This window comes from Phaethon aethereus (genome assembly GCF_964289735.1).
Source record: "Phaethon aethereus genome assembly, chromosome: 11".
In the NCBI taxonomy this organism is placed as follows: domain Eukaryota; kingdom Metazoa; phylum Chordata; class Aves; order Phaethontiformes; family Phaethontidae; genus Phaethon; species Phaethon aethereus.
In genome coordinates, this window is record NC_138587.1 from 22,574,212 (window position 1) to 22,595,192 (window position 20,981).

The 20,981-nt window shown below is 39.7% G+C and overlaps 1 protein-coding gene across 1 annotated transcript; it reads right to left on the reverse strand.

Moving 5' to 3' along the window:
- Positions 1–525: 525 nt before the first annotated feature.
- ACAD9 (acyl-CoA dehydrogenase family member 9) lies at positions 526–17,673 on the reverse strand (the record flags this gene model as incomplete). The annotated part of the gene is made up of 15 exons (XM_082004455.1): positions 17,575–17,673; positions 16,058–16,158; positions 14,164–14,242; positions 13,224–13,398; positions 12,537–12,610; positions 11,025–11,100; positions 10,264–10,334; positions 9,780–9,899; positions 8,821–8,949; positions 5,901–5,980; positions 5,187–5,313; positions 3,214–3,291; positions 2,259–2,387; positions 1,104–1,176; positions 526–626 (listed from the first exon to the last, which is right to left on the reverse strand). The coding sequence occupies exons 1-15, from the start codon at positions 17,656–17,658 to the stop codon at positions 526–528; spliced, it is 1,497 nt and encodes a 498-aa protein (XP_081860581.1). The 5' UTR covers positions 17,659–17,673.
- Between the last annotated feature and the right edge of the window lie 3,308 nt (positions 17,674–20,981).

The following is a 20,981-nucleotide window of genomic DNA, read 5'->3' on the forward strand; positions in this document are numbered from 1 at the left end:
ATACCAGGAAAAAACTTTTAAATGGGAGCTCAGAGCCAGAAACCACCATCCTCAGAGACGCTCAAAACTCGCCTGCACAAGGCAGTGGTGACTGTAGTTGGTGCTGCCGTGCGCCGGACACCGTGACCTCCCGCAGTCCCTTCCCAACGAAATTGTTCCGATTCCGCAAGTCTTTCAGTGCTTCTCCAAAGGTAAGTAAGTAGCTGGTTTAAGCTTCAGATACTTACAGAAACACCCGATCCCCTCCCTTGCGAAAACACATCTCGCCGCCCAAACCTCGACTGTCTATTTAGCTCCACGGAAAACACGTATATGCATCTAATAAGATAACTTGAGATTTAAATAAAACGTCTTTGTTTATCCTCTTTATATGAAGTTGTGTTTAGAAGTTTTATTTTACACCGTTACAGTTGATTACAGTTGGTACGCTCATGAAGTAGTTATTTTTAAGGTGTCAAATACTTGAACTGCAGAAGATTTTAGCCACTGTTTTACATTCATCAGCGTTTGCTGTCAGGGAAGTAGTTAGAATGTCCTGTCCAGCGGATGAGAACAGATGTAGGCTCTCTTTTCCAGTACCTGCTTTGCAGCTTTTTTAATACAGTCATCCAGATTTTCATCTGCATCTATGGAGAAACAGAAGGAAAGTTAACTGAAGTAAATAAATAGCTTTTCTAAATTTCTTTCAAAAAGGGTTTTAGAATACAAATGCAAGTATCTACACTTCAGTGCCAGGAAATAGTTTAACATCACCTTCTAAAAAAGATTGATTATTGCAGACTGAGTTTTCACAGACCAAACACCTAATGGGTCAGTACTTAACAATTAGGTATTTCATCTATTTGGGTGATCTAATGTTTTCTTACAGGAGTATTTGCTACTGACAATATTTTACGTTCCTCCCCACAGCTGGGAAAAAAAGGTGTCACTACAGTTTATCTATGAAGAGACTCACTGTTTTATATAAAAGTGGTACCAGTTCTGTTCCTCATCCTAATTAATGGCGGAGCAAAACTATTCTGTTGGTCACATCAAAACCACCTCCTTTGGAGCCTGTGAAAGCTGTAACAATATAAAAAAGTCTTTTATTTCACAGAACTTACATTTTTGTAATTGAGCCATGGCATAATTGTTCTTGAAATATGCTTCCGTGCAGAAGATATTTGTAAGAAGCACCTGAGAAAATAGTAAAACTCGGTTAAAAACTAGCAAATGAATTTAATAAACAAAACAATGTAGTAAAAATATAGTAATTTAAACTTCTGAAAGTCTCGTTTTGTCTCTTGATAACGGAGCCCTGGAAGCCAGTCATGTACGTTGCAAACTTAGTTGTTACTTTCTCCCTGCAGCTACTGAGTGTCAGAGATGAGGCCTTCGCTCAAAATTGACTAGAAGACATTTTTGCCAATAAACCCAGAAGGGGATTACAGACACACGAGATGAGATGAAGTCTCAAGGCCAGCAAAGACAAGGGTTAATCAGTTTGGATTTGTCTAAGGCTTGATTGTAGCAAATTTACTTGTCCTGTAGCATAACCATTGCCATGAAACTTTAAATAAGCTACTACACAACCACCTGTGTGTCAAACTCTCACTTTACTGTCAATAAATTTATTGACAAAATACTGTCGTTACTATATGTTACTATTTATTAATGATTATGTGGAAGAAGTTTGGGAAGAACCGGATGTATTAGCAGGTTTAAGAGAGCATGCAAGTTCGTAATTCATTTGTAAATGTGTATGTATGTGTTAAAATATTTCAAACGCTTCGATAGCGTGCAACTCCTACAGAGTTCAGAGCACCCGAGAGGCAACTGCTGGGGTTACAGCACTCTTGCACCAGCAGTTTAGAAACATTCTGGTGCGCGCTCAGATTTATGGTGAGTTTGCTGTGATACAAATTCTTAACAAATGCAGAGCGTACTTGTGAGCGTAATGAAAGCTGTTTGTCATCGAGGTTTTGCAAAGCCTGCGACACGAGCATGCGATGTCTGCTGGTTTAGAGCTCTCTCTTAGGTCAGCATCATGCTTGTACACACTGCAAAGCCGAGGGGAAAGTCTGCTCGTCGAGGCAAAAGCAGCTGTTAGAGGCTTGTAAAACGCAGAGAGGCTGCAACGCTTCAGGAGCGGCTGGACAGTGCCTCTTTATTACAAAACACGTAGTGAGGCAGAATGGCAATAAATACTGATTGCTAAGCCGCGTGATCGGAGGAGCGCAGACATTAAATGCGTATGACTGATACTAAAGTACACTTACTTCATGGTCGTGGTTTCTTAGACCGATACTGATAGACCGGCTAGCTCTGGAAATAACTGCTGTCATTGCATATAAATTAATAACTATATCTGCCACTCTCTTCAGAACCAACTGCTCATCCACTATTGTCTAGAAGAGTAAAAATTATTATTAGCTTTAGTGCAACATGTTTTTCAACCTTTATATTCAAGTTCATACTTAGTTAGCATAGACAGGTAAGTTGTTACATAAAATTTGTACCCCAAGTCAGACAGTTTTGGATTAACTATGTTTAAACTACCAAGTCTTGGATTAACTATGATCCACTTTTTAACATTCTGACTGTCTGCGGCCAACAGAAAAATTGCTGTGTCTTGCAACCACTTTGGTAAATGCCAAAGTCACTGAAATTAAAGTACCAAGTATATTAATCCTGTTCAAAGTATGTATTAGGTAAGGTGGAATGTGGCAAGGCCTAGTCTGATGAGCATTCTCAGAGCACGTCACAAAATTGAAAACGGAGGTTACTCCAAGTGCAGTCTCTCCTATTTTAACTACACCACTTTGCATGGCACAATTACAGATTCCTTCGCGGTACAATATGGATGAAGAGCGTAAATTCAAAACCTGCTGGTTTGCTCTTCATTTGGCAACAGGGAAAGGGGTTCCAGTGACTGCTCACAGCAAAGTACTTTACTTAAAACAGTGACTGGTGCAGGCAGCATTTGTGCCTACAGAGGTAGAAGACGACAACTCATTCACTGAGATTGCTGGGTTTTGTTTGTTTGTTCAAACAGAAGTTGTCCATTCCATCAAGTACAGAATTTCACTGCATTTCTTCATATTCAACAGAAATGTGTTGTGTAAAGGAAGTCCTGGCTCTTCCCATACGCACAGTCCACTCCGGATTCTAGCGAGGCCAGGGTGGTTGAGGATAAACTATTCGATAACAAAGACAACAGAAAAAATAAGTTACCTTGCCAAACCTAGTTAGCAGTCCTCTCACTGTAGTTCCAAAATAATAAATGTTTTCTTCAAGTTTCTTGCCACTTTCCTGTAAAATAAAAAAGACAACCATTTCAGTAGTCGTCTAAGGGGAAACAGGCGCGCACCCTCGCCCCCTTAACGCGGGACGCTTGGCTGAGGAAGCAGCATATGGCAGGGCAGCACCTATGGGAAACAGGAGCTACTCCCGGGCGGCCCCGCCAATAAACCAACTTCCCGGGCGCCGCTGCCTCCTGTGGGAGCGGTTGCTCTGGCTGCAGGAGGCCAGGATGGCTGATGGGTTTAGCTGCCAAGACGCAAATTAGAATTCTCAACTACAGCACAAGCTTTCCTTCTTTAATTAGCCAAGACTGGAGTTTCGCAGAAAACTGTTACGAGGTCTGGAATCAATTCTGAGCGATCAAAATGAGAGAGCAAGGTACACTAAGTCAAACCATCCAACAGGCAATTCAACTGAAGAAAATCATGACGCAAGCCCCACCACAAGAACAAACTTTCCCTCTCTAAAAAAATAGCAGTTCAATCTTCTGCTAAATACAGTGATTATTATCAACTTTTAGTCACTGGCCAGAATTCCCTTCCAAGATGATCTTTCACCATTTTACGTCTTTTCCTTCCCAGCTAAAAAGGAGAGAAAGTTTGCCTATTTACCTAAAAGGAATAGGAAAATGTTGATTCTTTTCAGAGGGGAAAAATCACTGCTTAGATGCAGCCCTGGTATCCTGAAGCCCAACTAATACTAGATTTTCTCTTGGCGAGTGCTGTTTTTTTAACATCCATCCGTTTTTTGCTGCTGAACGCCAGACTGGCACTATTCTTTCTCAATAAAATATGCATTAAAATTTTCTGAATGTGAATTTTGGTAACTTTTCACAATAGCCTTTATGCTTATGCAAGCAATAGTTTGAAAAATTCTTACGCAACGTTTAGTTCTGCACAGCGAACCTAATTCTAAGTGCTGCGGGTTATGAAAACTCTGAAAATCAAGATTATCTGGTACTACTGTGTGAATTCACCAATAGTCTCAAATTCTGGTATGAAGCCAGAACAAAATTTCCAGTGTCATATTTGGCTTTTATTAATTCATAAATATAAGTAATTCATGATGCCGATTCTTGTAATATGACTGCAAGTGGGTGGGTTTGAAGCTATTTAGAGAAATCTGAACCTAGCGTGCCAGCTAGGTCAGAACTGCTCTAAAAAAATGGCAGTTCAATCTTCCGCTAAATCCAGTGATTATTATGAAATTCCAGTCTCCAGCCAGAACAATCCACCCACGTACTCTGGTGGCACGGCAGGACGGTGTTAGCAAGCCCTAGCAAATCCTCTTACCTCTGCGCCTGAAATACCTGACCTGGCGGTCGGGTACACTCACAGAACACTAAAAATCATTTTTGTTACAGTTTTTCAAATCGCTAACAAAAACCCCGTACCTTATCTTTTTTCTGTGAACAGAACATGCATCTTTGGTCATAACAATTATTTACTCGGTGATTAGGCAACTGTGTAAGTGTATAGCTTTTTGTCTATAGCTCACAGGAGTTCTTACCTAAAACTGTATTACTAGTAAACAGGAAAAAACATTGTGCTTTGTAACTGAGTTTATTGTGAAAGGCAGCAACAGACCATTACACAGACTTTAATACTGCGAAGGCTCAATTTATATAAAATACTAAAACGGGTATAAACCTGGATTTGGTATAAATACAGACTTAGAGCAGTCTTCATTTTACCTTGAGGTGTACCCATATGATATCTAAAACTAAGTCCTTACCCCTGAAATGGTATAAACATCTGCTTCAACTTGTGAATCTCGCTGTTCCTAAGCATTCGCTTTGTTTTGCATAAACAGGATATAAAGCTGTGACAAGCAGCAAAGGGAATCAAATATGAAAGACCAGTGTCTGGACCCGACCAAAGAGCGCCGCGCCCTCTCCCCCTTACCTGGAGGCTGGGATGCGCCACGCCACGGTCACCAACAAGCCCATAATCCACTTTTCTGCCCATCGTGTCCCGTAGTTTGTTTAGAAACTCGCCCAGCGCCACTCCCACGTTTCCTTTCTTGATTTCTCTAAAACGTTAGGTAAACAACAGCTGTTAAAGGCCATTTCCTGGCTTGGAAGGGAAGTTTCAGGCTCTTCAGATAACCAGTTGAAATTCTAAATGCTTTACCAAAACACTTGCAGTTTGTCTATGAATCATCAAGTCTTTTGATCCATGTTACTATGAAGCCTGGAGAGCAATTACACGGCCTTAAAAGTATACACCATGGTTCCTATGCAGTTCCTCGCAAAAATAGCGCAGTGACTTCCAGAGACCAGTACGTGTACTCAAGTAGCTACAATACAGCTGTCTTACCAATAAAACTTTATTATAAAATCTCAAGTTATAAAATTTTAATTACTGGTCTTGTAAGAAAGAATTTTACACAAGCTGGAATTATAAAATACAAATGCAGTAAGGCCAAGATTCCCAAATCTATAAAACATCCAATTAAAAAGAAAAGACCCCTATAACACTGAACTGCCTTTTAGACAGATAATACATTGAAACATACTGTGGGATTTTCCCCTGCAGTTTCCCCTCTTATCTATAGTTAAACAGTTATCAGATTCTGTTTAGTTTATAAAAAACTATTAGCAATAAATAAGAACATACTTAATTTTGTCAGTTAAGATTTTGCCTGCGTATTGCATACCCGTCAAAGCAATATACATTCGCAGAATTTCATTTGTTCCCTGTAAAAAACCATAATGCAAAGTGAAGTCAGTATCAAGTACAAAGTATCTTTAGTATTTCAAAAATCTAGACATGTTGTGCTAATATTTTCGATACGTATTTTTTTTTCTACAACTGCTTTCAATGTCTAATTAACGTATGAGCTGTGGTTTTCCCTTGAAATGTTCTAAAATGCATTTGGACTCGTAAGATAATTTTTTTTTCCGAGAGCTCTAGGTAAGACAAAAGATTTCCTAAGCACTTGCAAGTAAAGCACACTTGTGCCAGAAGCTGCGCTCCCGGGTGACTGGGCCGGTGACAGAAGCTGGGGAGGCAGAGGACATCTGGCTGCGCGGGGTCAGGGCCGCGGGAAGCAAGCCACAAAGACTAAGCACTCTGTTGTGTTTTTTTAAAGTGTATTTTTTTTTTAAAATGTATGATTTTGAAGACAGGCTCTTTCGTTGACTATTTACCTACATAAAGTTTACGGTATCAGTGAACATTTTCCAAGCAGGTCTGTTTGCAAGGCTTCCCTTTCTGTTGCTCTGTATTAAAAGATTACTCTTCATCCATCCATAAATGTTTGCTATCTTTTGCTTTATCTCAATTATAAATTCTGATTTCATTCAGCTGTGAAGAAGTTGAGCCTCTCACTCTTAACCATACATATGTATCACAATGAAAAAGAAATCAGACTAAATGCATTTTGAATAAAAAGTAAGTTCTGGATTGCTCCAGTAACAGAACATTTAAATAGTTGTAAAATTACTCAATGTGCCTGTTTGGAAAGCAAATGCAGACCAAGAAATTAAGATGATACTGTACAATTTGATGTCTGGGAACCCATTATATGGATGGCTGAAGATCAAAACAGAGAAGGCTGGTCATGGAGGAGAAGCACCTCGAGTATTAGATCAGTGTCACAAGTAAAGGGCCCAGGGACAGGCCAGGTGACAGAGGCCACAGTTCGAAGAAAAAGTGTTCGTCTGCTCCCAAGATGAAGCAGGAGGTTCTGGAGCGGCACGTACGCAGCGCCCAGAACAGAAACAGACCCTGGACGAGTGTTCTGTCCTCGGCTGCAGCAAACTGTGCTTATCTGATCTGCCTGCTACGATAAACAAGGTAAGCACAACCTCCTGCTTTTAGCAGGAGAGTAACTATGTTGGGATCAGTGAGAAAAATGAGCTGAACTGCAGGAATTCCAACAGTGTGGTGGCTTGTTGTTTCTAAACAAGGCTCCCTATAACCTGTCCAGCGTGAAAGGTCTTCTCTGCTTCCACCAGTCTAGAAAGTGCTCCTTACACCTGATTTTGATTTTACCGTTCAGAATGCCTGTCAGATTCATAGACGTCAAAGCCCACAGGATGCAGGGCGATGACCTTACAGGATGGCTGGTTCTGCTCTTCAGTCAATATTGGAATTGACTCTTCCTACTTGCACGAGATAAACACACAGTTTGCAAGAGCAGCAAGGCGACTGCTGCGCGCTGAACTGCACTTTGAGAATTCTTGCTTGCAATAATTTGCAATTGAGATCTTTGCCATCCTGACACCAGGAGGTACATGAAAGAGGGTAGATTTAGATAGAGATAAGGAAGAAATTCTCCATCATGAGGGCAGTGGTGAGGCACTGGAGCAAGTTGCCCAGAGAAGCTCTGGATGCTCCATCCCTGGAAGTGTTCAAGGCTGGATGGGGCTCTGAGAAACCTGGTCTAGTCGAAGATGTCACTGTCCGTGGCAGGGGCATTGGACCTAGATGATCTTTAAGGTCCCTTCCAACCCAAACCACTCTACAGTTCTATGACTTTCTATGCTAATTTCTAAATAGTCCATCAAGAAAAATCAAGTCTGGAAGCCTGACTCAGATGTACAGACAAATGGTCACTGATAATCCAGCTTGGAAACAGAACACATTTCACAGCCAATGTTTTTTTGAAAATAAATGCACATCAGTAAATTCAACTTCTGAGTTAATCTTTTGTGAGTTTCCCTACTTCACTCATGAGAAACACACAAGCGAAGAGGTTACTCAAGTCTAGGCACCAACAGAGCAGCTTAGCCACACACACACCAAAAAAAAAAAAAAGAAAATCCTTTTAGAGAAATCTGTTTAAAAAATTAAATTTTGCCCATACCTCTTACCAAATCCTATCTCATATGTTAGTACAGATACATGAGAATTAAAGCAGCAAAAAGGTTTCAAAATATGCTCGATACAAAGCAAGATGGCCAACTCCATTCTCATACAGCTCTTGCTTAGGCAGACCTAGCACTCCGACTTCACCATGAGCCAGCACACGCCATTACAATTTACTGGACAAAAACTGATGAATTAACTTTTGTCAACTATAACAGTTTTAGGCTTTTATGCTCGTTTAGAATGCTTTAGTCTGTTCAAAACAACAACAAACCCAAGCCATGAACGGGGACTGTTTTTTCTCATGACAGTGTATTTAAAACAGAAGTGTATTTTGTTAAAAACACCCAGAAAGTTTCTAAATATTTAAGAAGAAACTGTGTATATACACTACCAGTATATATATATGCAGCTATATATGTGCTACCATATAGATGTATTACCAGTTTGTTCCTTCCAAAGGCAAAGCTGGTGCCAGTCCCTACTGTAACTCACACTTCCTGGTTAGTGTATAAAAGCCATCGTACTGTATTTTACTATCAGAAAGTATCATCCACATCTCCAAAGTAAACAAGATTAGTTCTTCAGTCTTATTCTAACTATTACAGACTTTGCAACCAGACGAATGAAGGCCTGTTCAACCGAGTACTTGGGTTTCAGCTCAGGTTTACAGAACGCGAGCGTGAATTTTGGTTTGCAGTAAACACAGTATAGTCATACTTGCCTCAAAAATCAGAAGTATCCTGCTATCTCTGAGATAGCGTTCGTAGGGGTAATCTTTCATATAGCCAAGGCCTCCAAGAATTTGCAGTGCTTCGCTTACGCAAACCCATGCACCTTCAGAACTGAACACCTGCCGTTGAACAGTATTTTAATCACCACGCTGCACAGTCAGTACAGAAATACGTTGCTCCATTACTGTATCTATGTGACATACTGGAATATTTTGTACTGCTGGTACGATAATGCCGTTTAAAGCTTGCCTGAAACAGCACCCTCATGCCTCAGGGTGTACACTTTGGTCACGCTGAAGTAAGTTGCCTCGCAATCCAGAAACGCGCCTCTGCAAGGAAACGCTCCCAGCAGCGCCGGAGCCGCACGCAGCTGTAGCCGGCTGGTGGCAGTGCTCCACGCCTGCCCAGATGCGCCAGAACACGCGTTCTTCTCAACGGCCCGCACCGAAAGGGGCCCCGAAAGGCTGTGGGTTCCCCTCGGGGGCGCCTGCCTGCCAGCAGCACCCGGCCTTGAACAGCCACACTCCGGCAGAGAGGTCCTGGCTCTTCCCACGGTGTGTTCTGCAACCAATTCCGAGTTACAGCCAGGACAAAAACGCCTTCGCCAGGCCTGCAGCTGGGATTAGGACAGAGTGTCTTTTTGCTACTGCTACCATGTAAGGCTGCGTAAAACCAGCATTCAAGAGGACCATGATATCCCAAACCTACTGTATGCAGTTTTTATTTTGAATGGCGACAAAGGCCTCAATCTTAGGTAATCGATAGCATGTGGGAAATAAGAAAAAACACAGTAATGTCTATTTTTTTCATTGAGCTGGGGTTTTTGTATCATATGTCTAAATAACCTGAGCCTCTCGGCAATCTGGAACGTAGATGGAAAAACAGGAGGTGTTATGTTAGTCTGAATCAGCTTAAAGCCACAGGCAAGTCTTTCAATAAAACTAATTACCTTGACCATGGCTGCCTCCACAGAGCAGTCTGGAAACCCTGGCCTGTCCATCATTCCCGCAGTGAGGTAAGCCATGCTCTCCATTACGTATGCTTTCACAGCCATAAAGCAAAACTTTTCCTGCCAAATAGTAATGTGAGGAATCATACCGTAATTCAGGTGCAAAACCCCACAGTCAAGCCTGAAACTTAAGAGCACAACTGCAGTTTTCGTATGTTTGCCGTATTATCAGATACTAATTAATAAAAAGTACTACCGCAAAACAATAATGAAAAATCTAAAAAATAAAAAAATTTGTTCATTAAGTTTATCATTCTAGACATTTAAAAGATCAATGTACAGAAGTCTGCACTAAGTTTACAGGAATTTAATACCTCTCGCTACTTCTTTAAACCAGTATGGCCAAAAGAACCCCAGCATAATCTACGTCCTTGCGCTTGCTCAACACAAAGCACAGAGATTTAGGTTTTTCATTTTTTATTACCTGAATTAATCCAAATTCGCTCAGTTTCTTATTGAATTGTTTCCTGGTACAAGCATACTCTGCTGTCATCTCTTTAAAAAAAAAGAAAAAAAAAAAAATCCGTCTCAAACCAGCAGAACCGTGACAGACTACTCCTGCTGGCAGTGTCTTTCTACTGACCGATCCCGACCCTCCAGCCCCTGCAAAGCAAACCCCTCGCTGCTTCAGAAGCAGCAGCTTATGAAAAACACCCTCCAAGTGACGGTGTTGATCCAGTCTGGGAACGCTGTGCCAAAGGCTTTTACACAAGAATCTGAGGGGTGAACCTGTACTCGTAGCGAAGCCACGTTTTAGTGCTAATTACTTTAGAGAGGTTTCTGTTACTATTTTGGGTAACTGTTGGTAGAAACTCGGTACTGTGTGTAAGCCTTGAGCTAGTTACTCAAGCTGGAAGTTTTAAGGGTGATTCTACCTTCTAAAAGCAATAGTATATAGGTCATTCTCTCAGTAAGGATATTTTACCTCAGAAAAATTCAACAGGGGGAATAACTTTCCAATATATGAATTGAAAAAACATCAGTGTTTTACAAGCTTTTAATAAAAAAAATTAAATAAAATTATTTTCATGTTTTAAAGAAGGCAAGGTTATGACTGACAATATAGCCATGTTGTTGTGATGAAGACTCATGTTACTACTCGGAATTAACTGCATATTCTATACCTTATGCAGATCAGGGGTTTTTGCATGGCATCCAGCAATCCAAGACGCCCAATTCACCCACCTATCAACTTTTTCAGCATTCCAGCAGATGCGCTGCCCATGCTGAATCTTCCACTGTTCAGGATATTCATGGCAACCTGTGAAGAAAGGGAATGTTTTTTAGGCACAAAACTTCTCCTTGGGCCACGACGGTTACTGCTGCCTTGCTTCATGTGTTAGTGCTTTCCTGGGTTTTGTTTGTCACTGGAATATACCTCCGATCCTGTGACACCCGCCCTCACACTGGTCCCTAGAGCATTCAGCATCCCAGCAATAATGCTTCAAAATCAGGCTTTTAAGGTGACCTACTACAGCCAGTTTCATATTTGACACAGTTTTCAGATACTGGTGATCCAGTGACCTGGAAGTAATCCTCTATTCAAAGTACAGTAAGGTAAAATGTAGGCAAAAATGTATTTAACTGCAACTAGACAAACAGCATGGAAACTAGAAAGAACTGCTGAAGTTTGTCAAATGGACGAAGAAGAAAAACAGAACATTTTTCAATGTGGGTACACAGCAGCCCAATATAACAATCTTTTCTGCAGCTGACATGCAATGGATGCTCTCCTGCTTCAGACACCCTTCAGCAACATACAAGAAAGGGGAATGAAAGGTGTAGAAATGAAATACAGATCCATAATGTACAAAAATAGATTCTGAAACCTAGTATTATTGTTTCTTGACAAGAGAAACATGGGTGACTCAGTTCAAAGACTGCTGAGAAATTTAGCAAAAAGTCATTGTTCCTACATTTCAATTTGTGATTATTATCTGAAGAAGAAACCATAAAAATAGTATTTTAATATGTTTACTATGTTAAAAACCTGTTTCATTTAGCATTTAGGTCTGGACGTGCCTGCTACAGAACGAGTAAGAAAACGGAGAAGGATCATTAAGAACAGTTTTGCAAATCCACACGTCAGACTCTCAGAAAAAGGTTACAACAGCAAAGTGACCAGCGTTATTTTTATTGTCGTCACACCTCTCTGATGCAATGAAGAGAAACCGATGCCAGAAGCAGCCTTTCAACGTACTCCTCCCATTATTTTCTTGTGCTATAAGCTAACTCTGGAAAACCATTTGACAACCAGTGCCTTGGGTAGGATCTGGACTTTCCTGGAACTATTTCCTATTACACTCATTTCTTTCTCCCCCCTTCTACACAGTCCACAATTCTGGCTGTAGAAAACAGCAGAAGACAGTTCCCTGATTCAATTCAGAAGTTCTGTTGAAAAAGCTGCTCCCTTTTCCGAAGGGAACAGTATACCATGAAAAACACTAAAAAGCCAAACAAACAGCGGAACCGTCTCTGTAACTGCACTGAAAAGAAATGCACAGAAATCCGAGATGAAGGCGTGCTCGTGCACTGTGCCAGTACAAAGCACGTAAGGTAAACGGAGAAGACGTCCCCCAGTATTCTTCGGTTTAGCAGCGTTCATACGACCAATAAGGAAACTGCAGTACGGGGTGGGGAGGAGAGAGTCTCCTTCAGGCTTTTAAAAATCATCAGTAGTTATTCTTGACTGCTTACCTTAAATCCCCCCCCTACTTCTCCAATTACGTTCTCTATAGGCACTTTTGTGTTTTCAAAATGTACTTCACAGGCTGAAACACAGAGTTAAGAGCTGTTGAATTATTATGTATATATTTAAAAGACATTCAGGAACATAATTGACTTTTTGTCACTAGAAGTAAAGCTTTCCTAATGCACTGTTCATGACAGAATTACATATGCTTTGCCAAAGAAGTCAGAATTTGGGAGAAGACATCCATTACTGATGTAAAATATTCAAAATACAATTAATGGACATTGTGGAAAAGGAGAACTGTAGTTTTGTCTCTATTTTAAGGAACTGATACAGCAGTCAAGTCCAGATGATAGATGGTGAAAGTCTACAATCACCAGTAAGCTTAAGAAGAGCCTATGAAAAATTACTTCTAGATGAAAGCTACTTGGTTACTAAGTCTTCTGAGTAATTTCTTTCACTGCATCGCTACGGAAGCTTCACACGTGCAGAAAAGAATTATACAACATGGATTTCTTATTTCAGACCCTGCATTAGGAAGGACTCGGAGGAAAAGCTAGGTAAAGCAGCATGAAACTTACACTGTTGTATGCAATAGCTATTGATTTGCCTCTAAATTCAAGATGATCTAAACAAATTAAAACATTAAAATATTAAAACAGTTTATGTCAACAATTTTAAGTGATTCTTACTATTGGAGCCTCGAATGCCTAACTTATCCTCAGGTTTCCCATGGGTGACTCCACCAAAGTCCCGCTCTACGATGAAAGCAGTGATTTTGTCTTTTAGTTGTCCATCTTTATCAACAACCTCTGTCCTAGCAAATACTGTGAAAATATTAGCAAGGCCACCGTTTGATATCCAAACCTGTTTTGAGAGAGGAAAGACATGTAAGAAATATATTTGTTCTGATTTTGTGAGCACTGTTCTTAAATGTTTTGTAATAGACCAGCAAAGAAGAGAGTGGTGAAAAATTGCTGCAGTCTCTAGACCCACTTTGCCCACGATAATTTCAACTCTGATGGAGAATTCTCTGAATCCGGCCACGTACGTACGGCCTCCCCCACAGGCACAAATATTTCAACAACTACAGATCAAGTCTGCAACTTATCAAATATTGTTGAATCCAGCACATCTCTACATGATTGTATCCTGCCGTTGCTTCTTTCAACAGAAATGTTCCAAGCAGCCCTATTTCCAATTCACTGTCAAGTTTTCTTTCAAAAATACCCACAAAATCTGGCATGAAGAATGAAAAGAGAGGAAAACATGGGTTTAAGTTCCTTTTTGCCAACGCTGCTACAGAGGCGGCTAACTAACTAAACCCTCCCTGGAGCTAACACCAGGAGCTGGTGATACAGAGAAGGAACTTAAGAGCAGCTTTTCCGTCTTTCTTGTCAGGAGTTTGGATAAGGCTATTCCCTGAATAGCGTGCTTTGCTGTTCTCTGTGGCCCTAAAACAACCGGGGTGGTTTTTGACAGGTCATTCCTTCACTAGCTTGGAAACCTCAAAATTCTGATGCAGCTGCCAACCTGGCTTCTTACTACGCAAAACTGACTGCAGTGACGCAAAGATGCGTTCTATAAACTTGTAACCAAAACCTGTCATATTTCCAGTCTGTGAGTGGATACCTTGGAGCCATTTAGTAAGAAGTATTTCCCATCTTCACTGAGGGTTGCTCTTGTCTGGATGGACGCAGCATCACTTCCACTAAAAGCCAAACAAGTTATTATAATGTTTAAAGAAATAAACACACTTTAAAAACCAGCCCTACATCTTTTCCCCTCCTCCCATAGTCTAAAAAGGAATGTTTACAGTTGTATTAAATACTAGTATATAAATTTTTGTTCTGAACTAACACAGAAACTTACTTCAACATCTCTAAAGATATCTACTTAAGTTACCTGAGGGGACATATCTGCTGATTAACACGTATGTTATCCATCTTATGACCTGACCAGAATGTTCTGAATGCCACATAAGCAACTTTTTTTGAGCTACATGTTGAGCTATGTGAACGTACAACAAATATGCCATCCTAAACCACAATCAAGTTTAAAATGTCTAAGTTGTTCCTCAAAATTCATACCCTGGTTTTATATCGTAAGTGAAAAAAGGCTCAACAGAAATGAAAAATATGTGACAGTCTCTATCAATGAGCACGTGGGCACATCAAATACTTTCCAAAGGAGCAAAATCAGCGGATGAATTACAACACAGCAATCAGAACTTTACGTTCTGTGATTAAAAGTTCACACGCTCTCTTGACGTACCACCTTATTACGTAATTTAACAAGCAGCACATAATCTCCCCCTTGAAAGAAGTTTCCTTTTCTACAAATTAAAATGCCACAACAGCTCACTTCAGGCTGTCAGCTGAGGACAGCTGTTAAGTTCTTGGAACAGCCAGATCTCAGCTGGTATTTTAATTGGGTTAGAATTCTAAAATTCAGTTCTAAAAATGATTGCTTCTGTGCACGAGAACTCAAGTCTCTAAGAAGACTGAAGTTAAAATTACTAAGACTAGCAATCTTTTCAAAAAAATAAGGGGCTAAATACAGATGTTAGAAGAATTTCAGAACATAGTTAGCCCTTGGTTTTTTTCCTGTGTGCTACTTCCAAGTCCCCTCCACGGATCACTTTGTTAAAACACCTGTTCTAGTTTAGATTTTACCCGCAAGTGGGATAGCTTTTAGAGGGCCAAAACCCAGCTTATGACTCTTGAATCGAAACCGTCACTGGTGGCTGGGAGGTATCTGCATCAGAGCAACGTGAAAACTAGCAAGTAAATCAAATCCTCATTGCAAGTCATTCTATCAGACAAGAATTCAGAAAAGACAGTTTCAAACTTATTTTTGAGTGGGCAAGCAAGATTCAACTTCAAACGTTCAACTGGTCTCAATTCTTCCATCAGTTTCCTCTACAATCACTAGTAAATCATTTGCCTGTATGTTTTTCAGAAAACTGTACTTCTTCCGCATTAACAGAATTTGTAACATTAGCAATCGTCAATGAATAAACATAATAGATATAATTTTATCTTTGAAATGAAGTTGCTGCTATGAAGACGCTTTTTCTAAACTCTAAGAAAGACCAAAAGGTCTTCTGATTATTTTTAGTAGCTCCTTCAAATATAGGCCTTTAAAATTTTGCAAAAAAACTGAAAGCATCCTAAAACAGTCACAGCAGATTATTTCTAACATAGCACGAAGTACCCTTTCAATTCATATTCAGTAATGCCAGAAATTAAGCGGATGAATTCCTGGGATGGGAAGAACAACGTTAGTGATTTCATGGAAACTGCCATAAACAGTATCTTGGGGAAAGACTAACTACATGATCTGAAGTATACCTTTATTAAAAAGAAGTAAAAAAATGGACATGTATACTGAAGCCATAGGCACCAAATAATAAAAGTTTTAATATACTAACCAACCACCCACTGTAATAAAGATGAAAATAATTTAAAAACTCCTTTAGGTGTTTTGGTGCTTTCTGAAGCTTTTACAATTACAAAACCAGTACCTTCCAGGCTCGGTGAGACAAAAAGCTGCAAGGTGCTCCCCAGATGCCAGTCTAGGCAGATACTTCGCTTTCTGTTCATCAGTGCCAGCAATAAGGATTCCCTAAATAAAGAATGAATAGAAAACTTTTCAGCATCAACCTGTGGGAAAAGAAATACAGCTGACAACCTTCAGCTTCAGAAGCTTAATTTGCAAATTTTATGGCATAACAAGAGGTAGGGTAACAAACAATAGACATTATTATTTATCAGACATTAAACTATGTCAGCTATCATCACACAGTTGTTCAAATGCCCATAGGAAATGGCTTACTGTTAAGACTGCGTTCTGAGGTAGGTTTCACTGTATTTATACTTAAATGAATACTTAATTGTTGCTCTGAAAGGCACTGAGATGGTCCTGCCTTTATAATTTCTCATATTCATTCTATCGCTATATCTCACTATGTCATATCTTCATTACTATCACTATAATTTTATTTTAATAACCCCAAAAGCAGTAATTTTCAAAGCTCCTGATCAGAGAACAGAGCACATGATTTATTCGGGTTCTAAATTATTTCATTACATAGGCATTCAACTGTCTGTGAGACTGCACTTATTTTAATTATCTCTGTTGTACTGATTTTTTTATACAGCAGGTTTCTTACGAAGGACAAACAAAACACAAAAATACATGATAAAGCTCAATAACCAATGGCTAAATAGCTAAGATACAGTTATTCCACAAAATTAGGACTAACCCAAACTGGCCACAGCAGGAGCGTGACAGTAGCTGTGTCTTACATTACACTTCTCATCAGACTACTTTACAAATCGGCTCAGCTCACTATCCCTGTTCTACAAATGGCGAAATTTTAAGTGAGGAATAAATACGTATTTTTAATTAGCATTGTTTGCTCAATTCCATGGAGAGTTTTTTCTTATCACAACAAATGTACTGCTCTTTCAAGTTTCAGACTACTACCATCCATCCACCACTAAAAGGCAGATACCTACTAAGGCTACCTTAAACAGAAAATGAGTTTAAAATTCACATGCTTGCGACAGCACATTGATCTTGGATACATTTTCTTCCCTAAGCTCCCCCAACATGCAGCCTCGTTCAGATAGAAAAAGTTGCACCCTTCTGGATTGTCTGCGTGGCTGTCCCACCTCCCCATAATTCTAATGCCCTGATATTTTATTTTGGTATTTATTGTAGCTACTATTCTCAAGTTTGCTCAATTTAAAAAAAAAAAAGGGATTATAAAAGGTACTTTTTCTAAGAATTATTATCTCAATGTGTCCCAGACTCATAATTTTCTTTTTTACTTCATACTCAGTCTTTATGCTGCATGAAAGTCTTACACTGAGCCACTGGCAGAGGGTGCTGGGAACACAACCAACCTGATGTCAGAGTGTTCCACCTGATTCACTGGTAATTCTTATTTGTTACACTCACACTTCATATGCAAACAAACCTCACGTCACCTTTTCAAGTTGTGTAGAACTACTTGACATAAAAAAGCAGAATTACCTTAAGCCCAATAGCTTGGTGAGCTGCCAGAGTAACTGCGATAGATCCATCTAAAGAAGTGATTTCTCCCAAACGCGCATACATGGTATTTGATAGGCCAAGACCACCTGTAACAAACACTACGTTTTATTCCAAATGAATACCTTACAACTGAACTTGCCCCTTCCCCCCCATAATCTCTTTCAAGTACAGAAACATCAAGAATATAACACTGTTAACTGGGGAGCGTCTTAGGATAGACTGAATATACTTATGTCTACAAATAAGTACCACATGGCTGCAGTTGTGCCAGAAGAACGCATTTTGAAAACAGCAACTTCTTTAATAAACATCAGTTGTGCTGAAATTAGTTCTATTCCGAAAGCAGATGTGTTTCTGTTCAGGCATGCACGCACGCATAGCAAATACAGCATAATCCATCAAATGGTAGAAAACAACCTCGTTTAAAACACTCTGTACGCGAACATGGTAAAAGTTTTGGGATAAAAATTGCTCTAGTCGGGATTTCTGTGCTTACAGGACGAAATGAACTGTTTTGGTGACATTTCCACGCGCCGTTAGGAAGCCAGACGATAACCCGCATTCAGCTTTACAGCTGAGCAGCTGCAGCCCAGGCAGCGAGGGAGCGGTGCCGGACCAGGGCAGGGCTGGGCAGGTGCTGGTACACAGGGACAGCCAGGCTGTCCCCAGCACCCCCGGAAACGGGGCAGAAGACTACCTGGACAACAAAACTGGCACAAAATAGTTTCCCAATCCTTCTTCCAAACTGGTACTAAAGGAGAATAAAATACAACACTTCAAAAATGTCTCTAATAAAAAACTGTGAATATGCCAAGAAACAAACTTGACACTAGCGCATCCTTTTTGGAGGCATTTTGTGATCTGCTGCTGTAAATACCGAAGCTGTTTGTAAGAAGCTTGAAAAGAACAGAAGTAGGATAAATCAAAGCTGCATCTGTATGAGTCTAATGTTCAAGAATTTTATGTCGTCATGACTAGAAGTCTGGCTCCCCATAATTTAAGAGTATTTTATATATTACTACTGAATAAACAACTTTATCTAATCAAGATAATCTTTTGTCCACTTTAATAATTGTCTCCTTGGGACAGTGGTGTAAGTCAGGATAACAAACACCTTATTTCAGCAGATATCTCAATAGCCCTACTACCTTATATATACCGACTAAATGCAAGAACAAGCCTCCCCCATCCCATTAATTCACATCATGCCTCTTACATCCTTTTCCTTCAGAGCATGCTTACACGAATTAAAACTTGCACTCCTCGTATCCATACACACTCTTACTTCTTTTCCCCTTTCTAAGAGGTGCTGGGTTCAGGATTCAGCTTGGAGACTACTGATGACGTGCACAGTAATTCCAGTGACGCCCATGTTAGAGAGCGCCATTATTCCCCGTTCTACATGAGCTTCATTCTTCCCATTCATGTTCTGTATTTTGATGCTTCTGGCACACACACCACTATTACAAACCCTTATAAAAAATACCATGCAATGAATGACGCACTGAACATGTGTGACTGAGTTTTAAAATATGACAAGCACCACCAACAAAAATACAGCAGGTTTAAACTACAGAAAATGGGAAACAACCTCGTTAGAAGCATATTGTATTTATGGTACAGAAAAAAGTAGCTTGCTTACTCTAAGGTGATTGCTTCTCATCTTCTGTTTTTTATCCAGCATACATGTTTACAAGACAACAGGACTATGACTTTCTACAAGTATACTGAATGGGTTGCAACCTTCTACAAACTGGAAGCCGAGAGAATATTATTTCACAAGCTTCAAAACAATATAAGGTCAAAACAACAATAACATTTTATTAAAGTATGATTTCCAAGTCAAATACATTGCCTTTCCGACTCTTTAAAAACATTAACAGAGTGGGAAATGTATTTCTAGTTAATCAACAGTAAGCTACACTTCCAACGTCACGATGCTCCAAGTTCTGTCCTTTGTCCTCTGCTTCCAACACCTCTTTTCAGTGGCCACTAACCTCCCGTCTTCTTCCAATACATTTCTTAATTCCTAAATACCTCTCACTCCCCATCTGGGTTAAGGTGCTGTGTCCAGATCTTCCTCCTCCCCAAACCCTGTCCTGAGCAGAAAAACTTGAAAGAGTTGGCAAACCTCTGTCCTATCTTACTCTCACATCACCCTGCCTAGTTCTGAACACCCATGAAACACATTTAATGACATTTCTAATGCATTTCAAAAGCATTCATTAACAATTAATTAATCAACAGAGATCACATCATGTGTACACGCGAGTCATCCAATATACTTTAATGAATTTGTATAAGAATTGAAATCGGTACAGCACAGCAACACTAATTATGTTGCCTAATACAAAAAAGGTATAACAAAAAATGCTACAAAAAATAGGGCATTACTGTAACACCAACTAACTACTGAGGGACGCTTTATACAGTGTTATTGTAATAGCTGAAAAAAAAATGCACTGGTTCACGCTATTCTCTTCAGAAATTAGGTATCTTCCCCCCCGAAACTATCTTCTGGAGATGGTCACAGTTTTGTCTTCCTCTGAGCTGCTCTCTTTAAAGTCTCGTTTTATAATAGAAAATACTCAATGCAATGATCTCATTTCTTCATAAATTTCATGCAAAATATTAGTTTCATCCCAATTTTTATTTTATGTGTAAGAATAAGACCAACATTTTCTTGAAAATTCCTTTTCAAGTTTAAGGGCTAATCCACTGTGGAAATAATGTCTCTGATCTCAATCGGCACAATAATGTCCTTTAAGACATAAGCTTTTTGTTCAGTATTGTATAGGAAAGATTTTACACAAAAGCTGTATTTTTAATAAACAGACGTTATACTTTTACACTTTTATAGGGTCAAACACATTCCTATCTGCCAATGACAGGTGACAGCTTTGAGAGATCAGTTCAAAGAGACGCTGTAGTTTGGATCCAGTATAATTTTAGGAACCATCAGCAAGAACGGCAAGTCCCACAGAATGTCAAGCTGCTCTACTGTATCCAAAAAAAGAACAAAAAGGAAAATGCTATGCCAAGAGGAATTTACACCATCTAAAATTAACTATCTAACTTAGGCGCCCAAGGTAAGAGTATGCCGAGCTCCCTACATAGCCAACATACATTCTTGGTGCGCACACCTCTTTATTAACTAGGGAGGAAGCCTCAGCTCCTAATTTAGATATCCAAGTCAAACAAGTACACACGGAATAGCACAGACATATTTTGCAAGACGCAAAAATGCACTCCTTAATATACAGTATCGGGTTATTCTTTTGTGATCATTTAAATACTCACCATATTCCTCTGGAATCTGCATGCCAAAGAGACCCAAGTCCTTCAGTCCTTTTAGAGTTTCAGGTGGGATTTTTGCTTCTTGATCA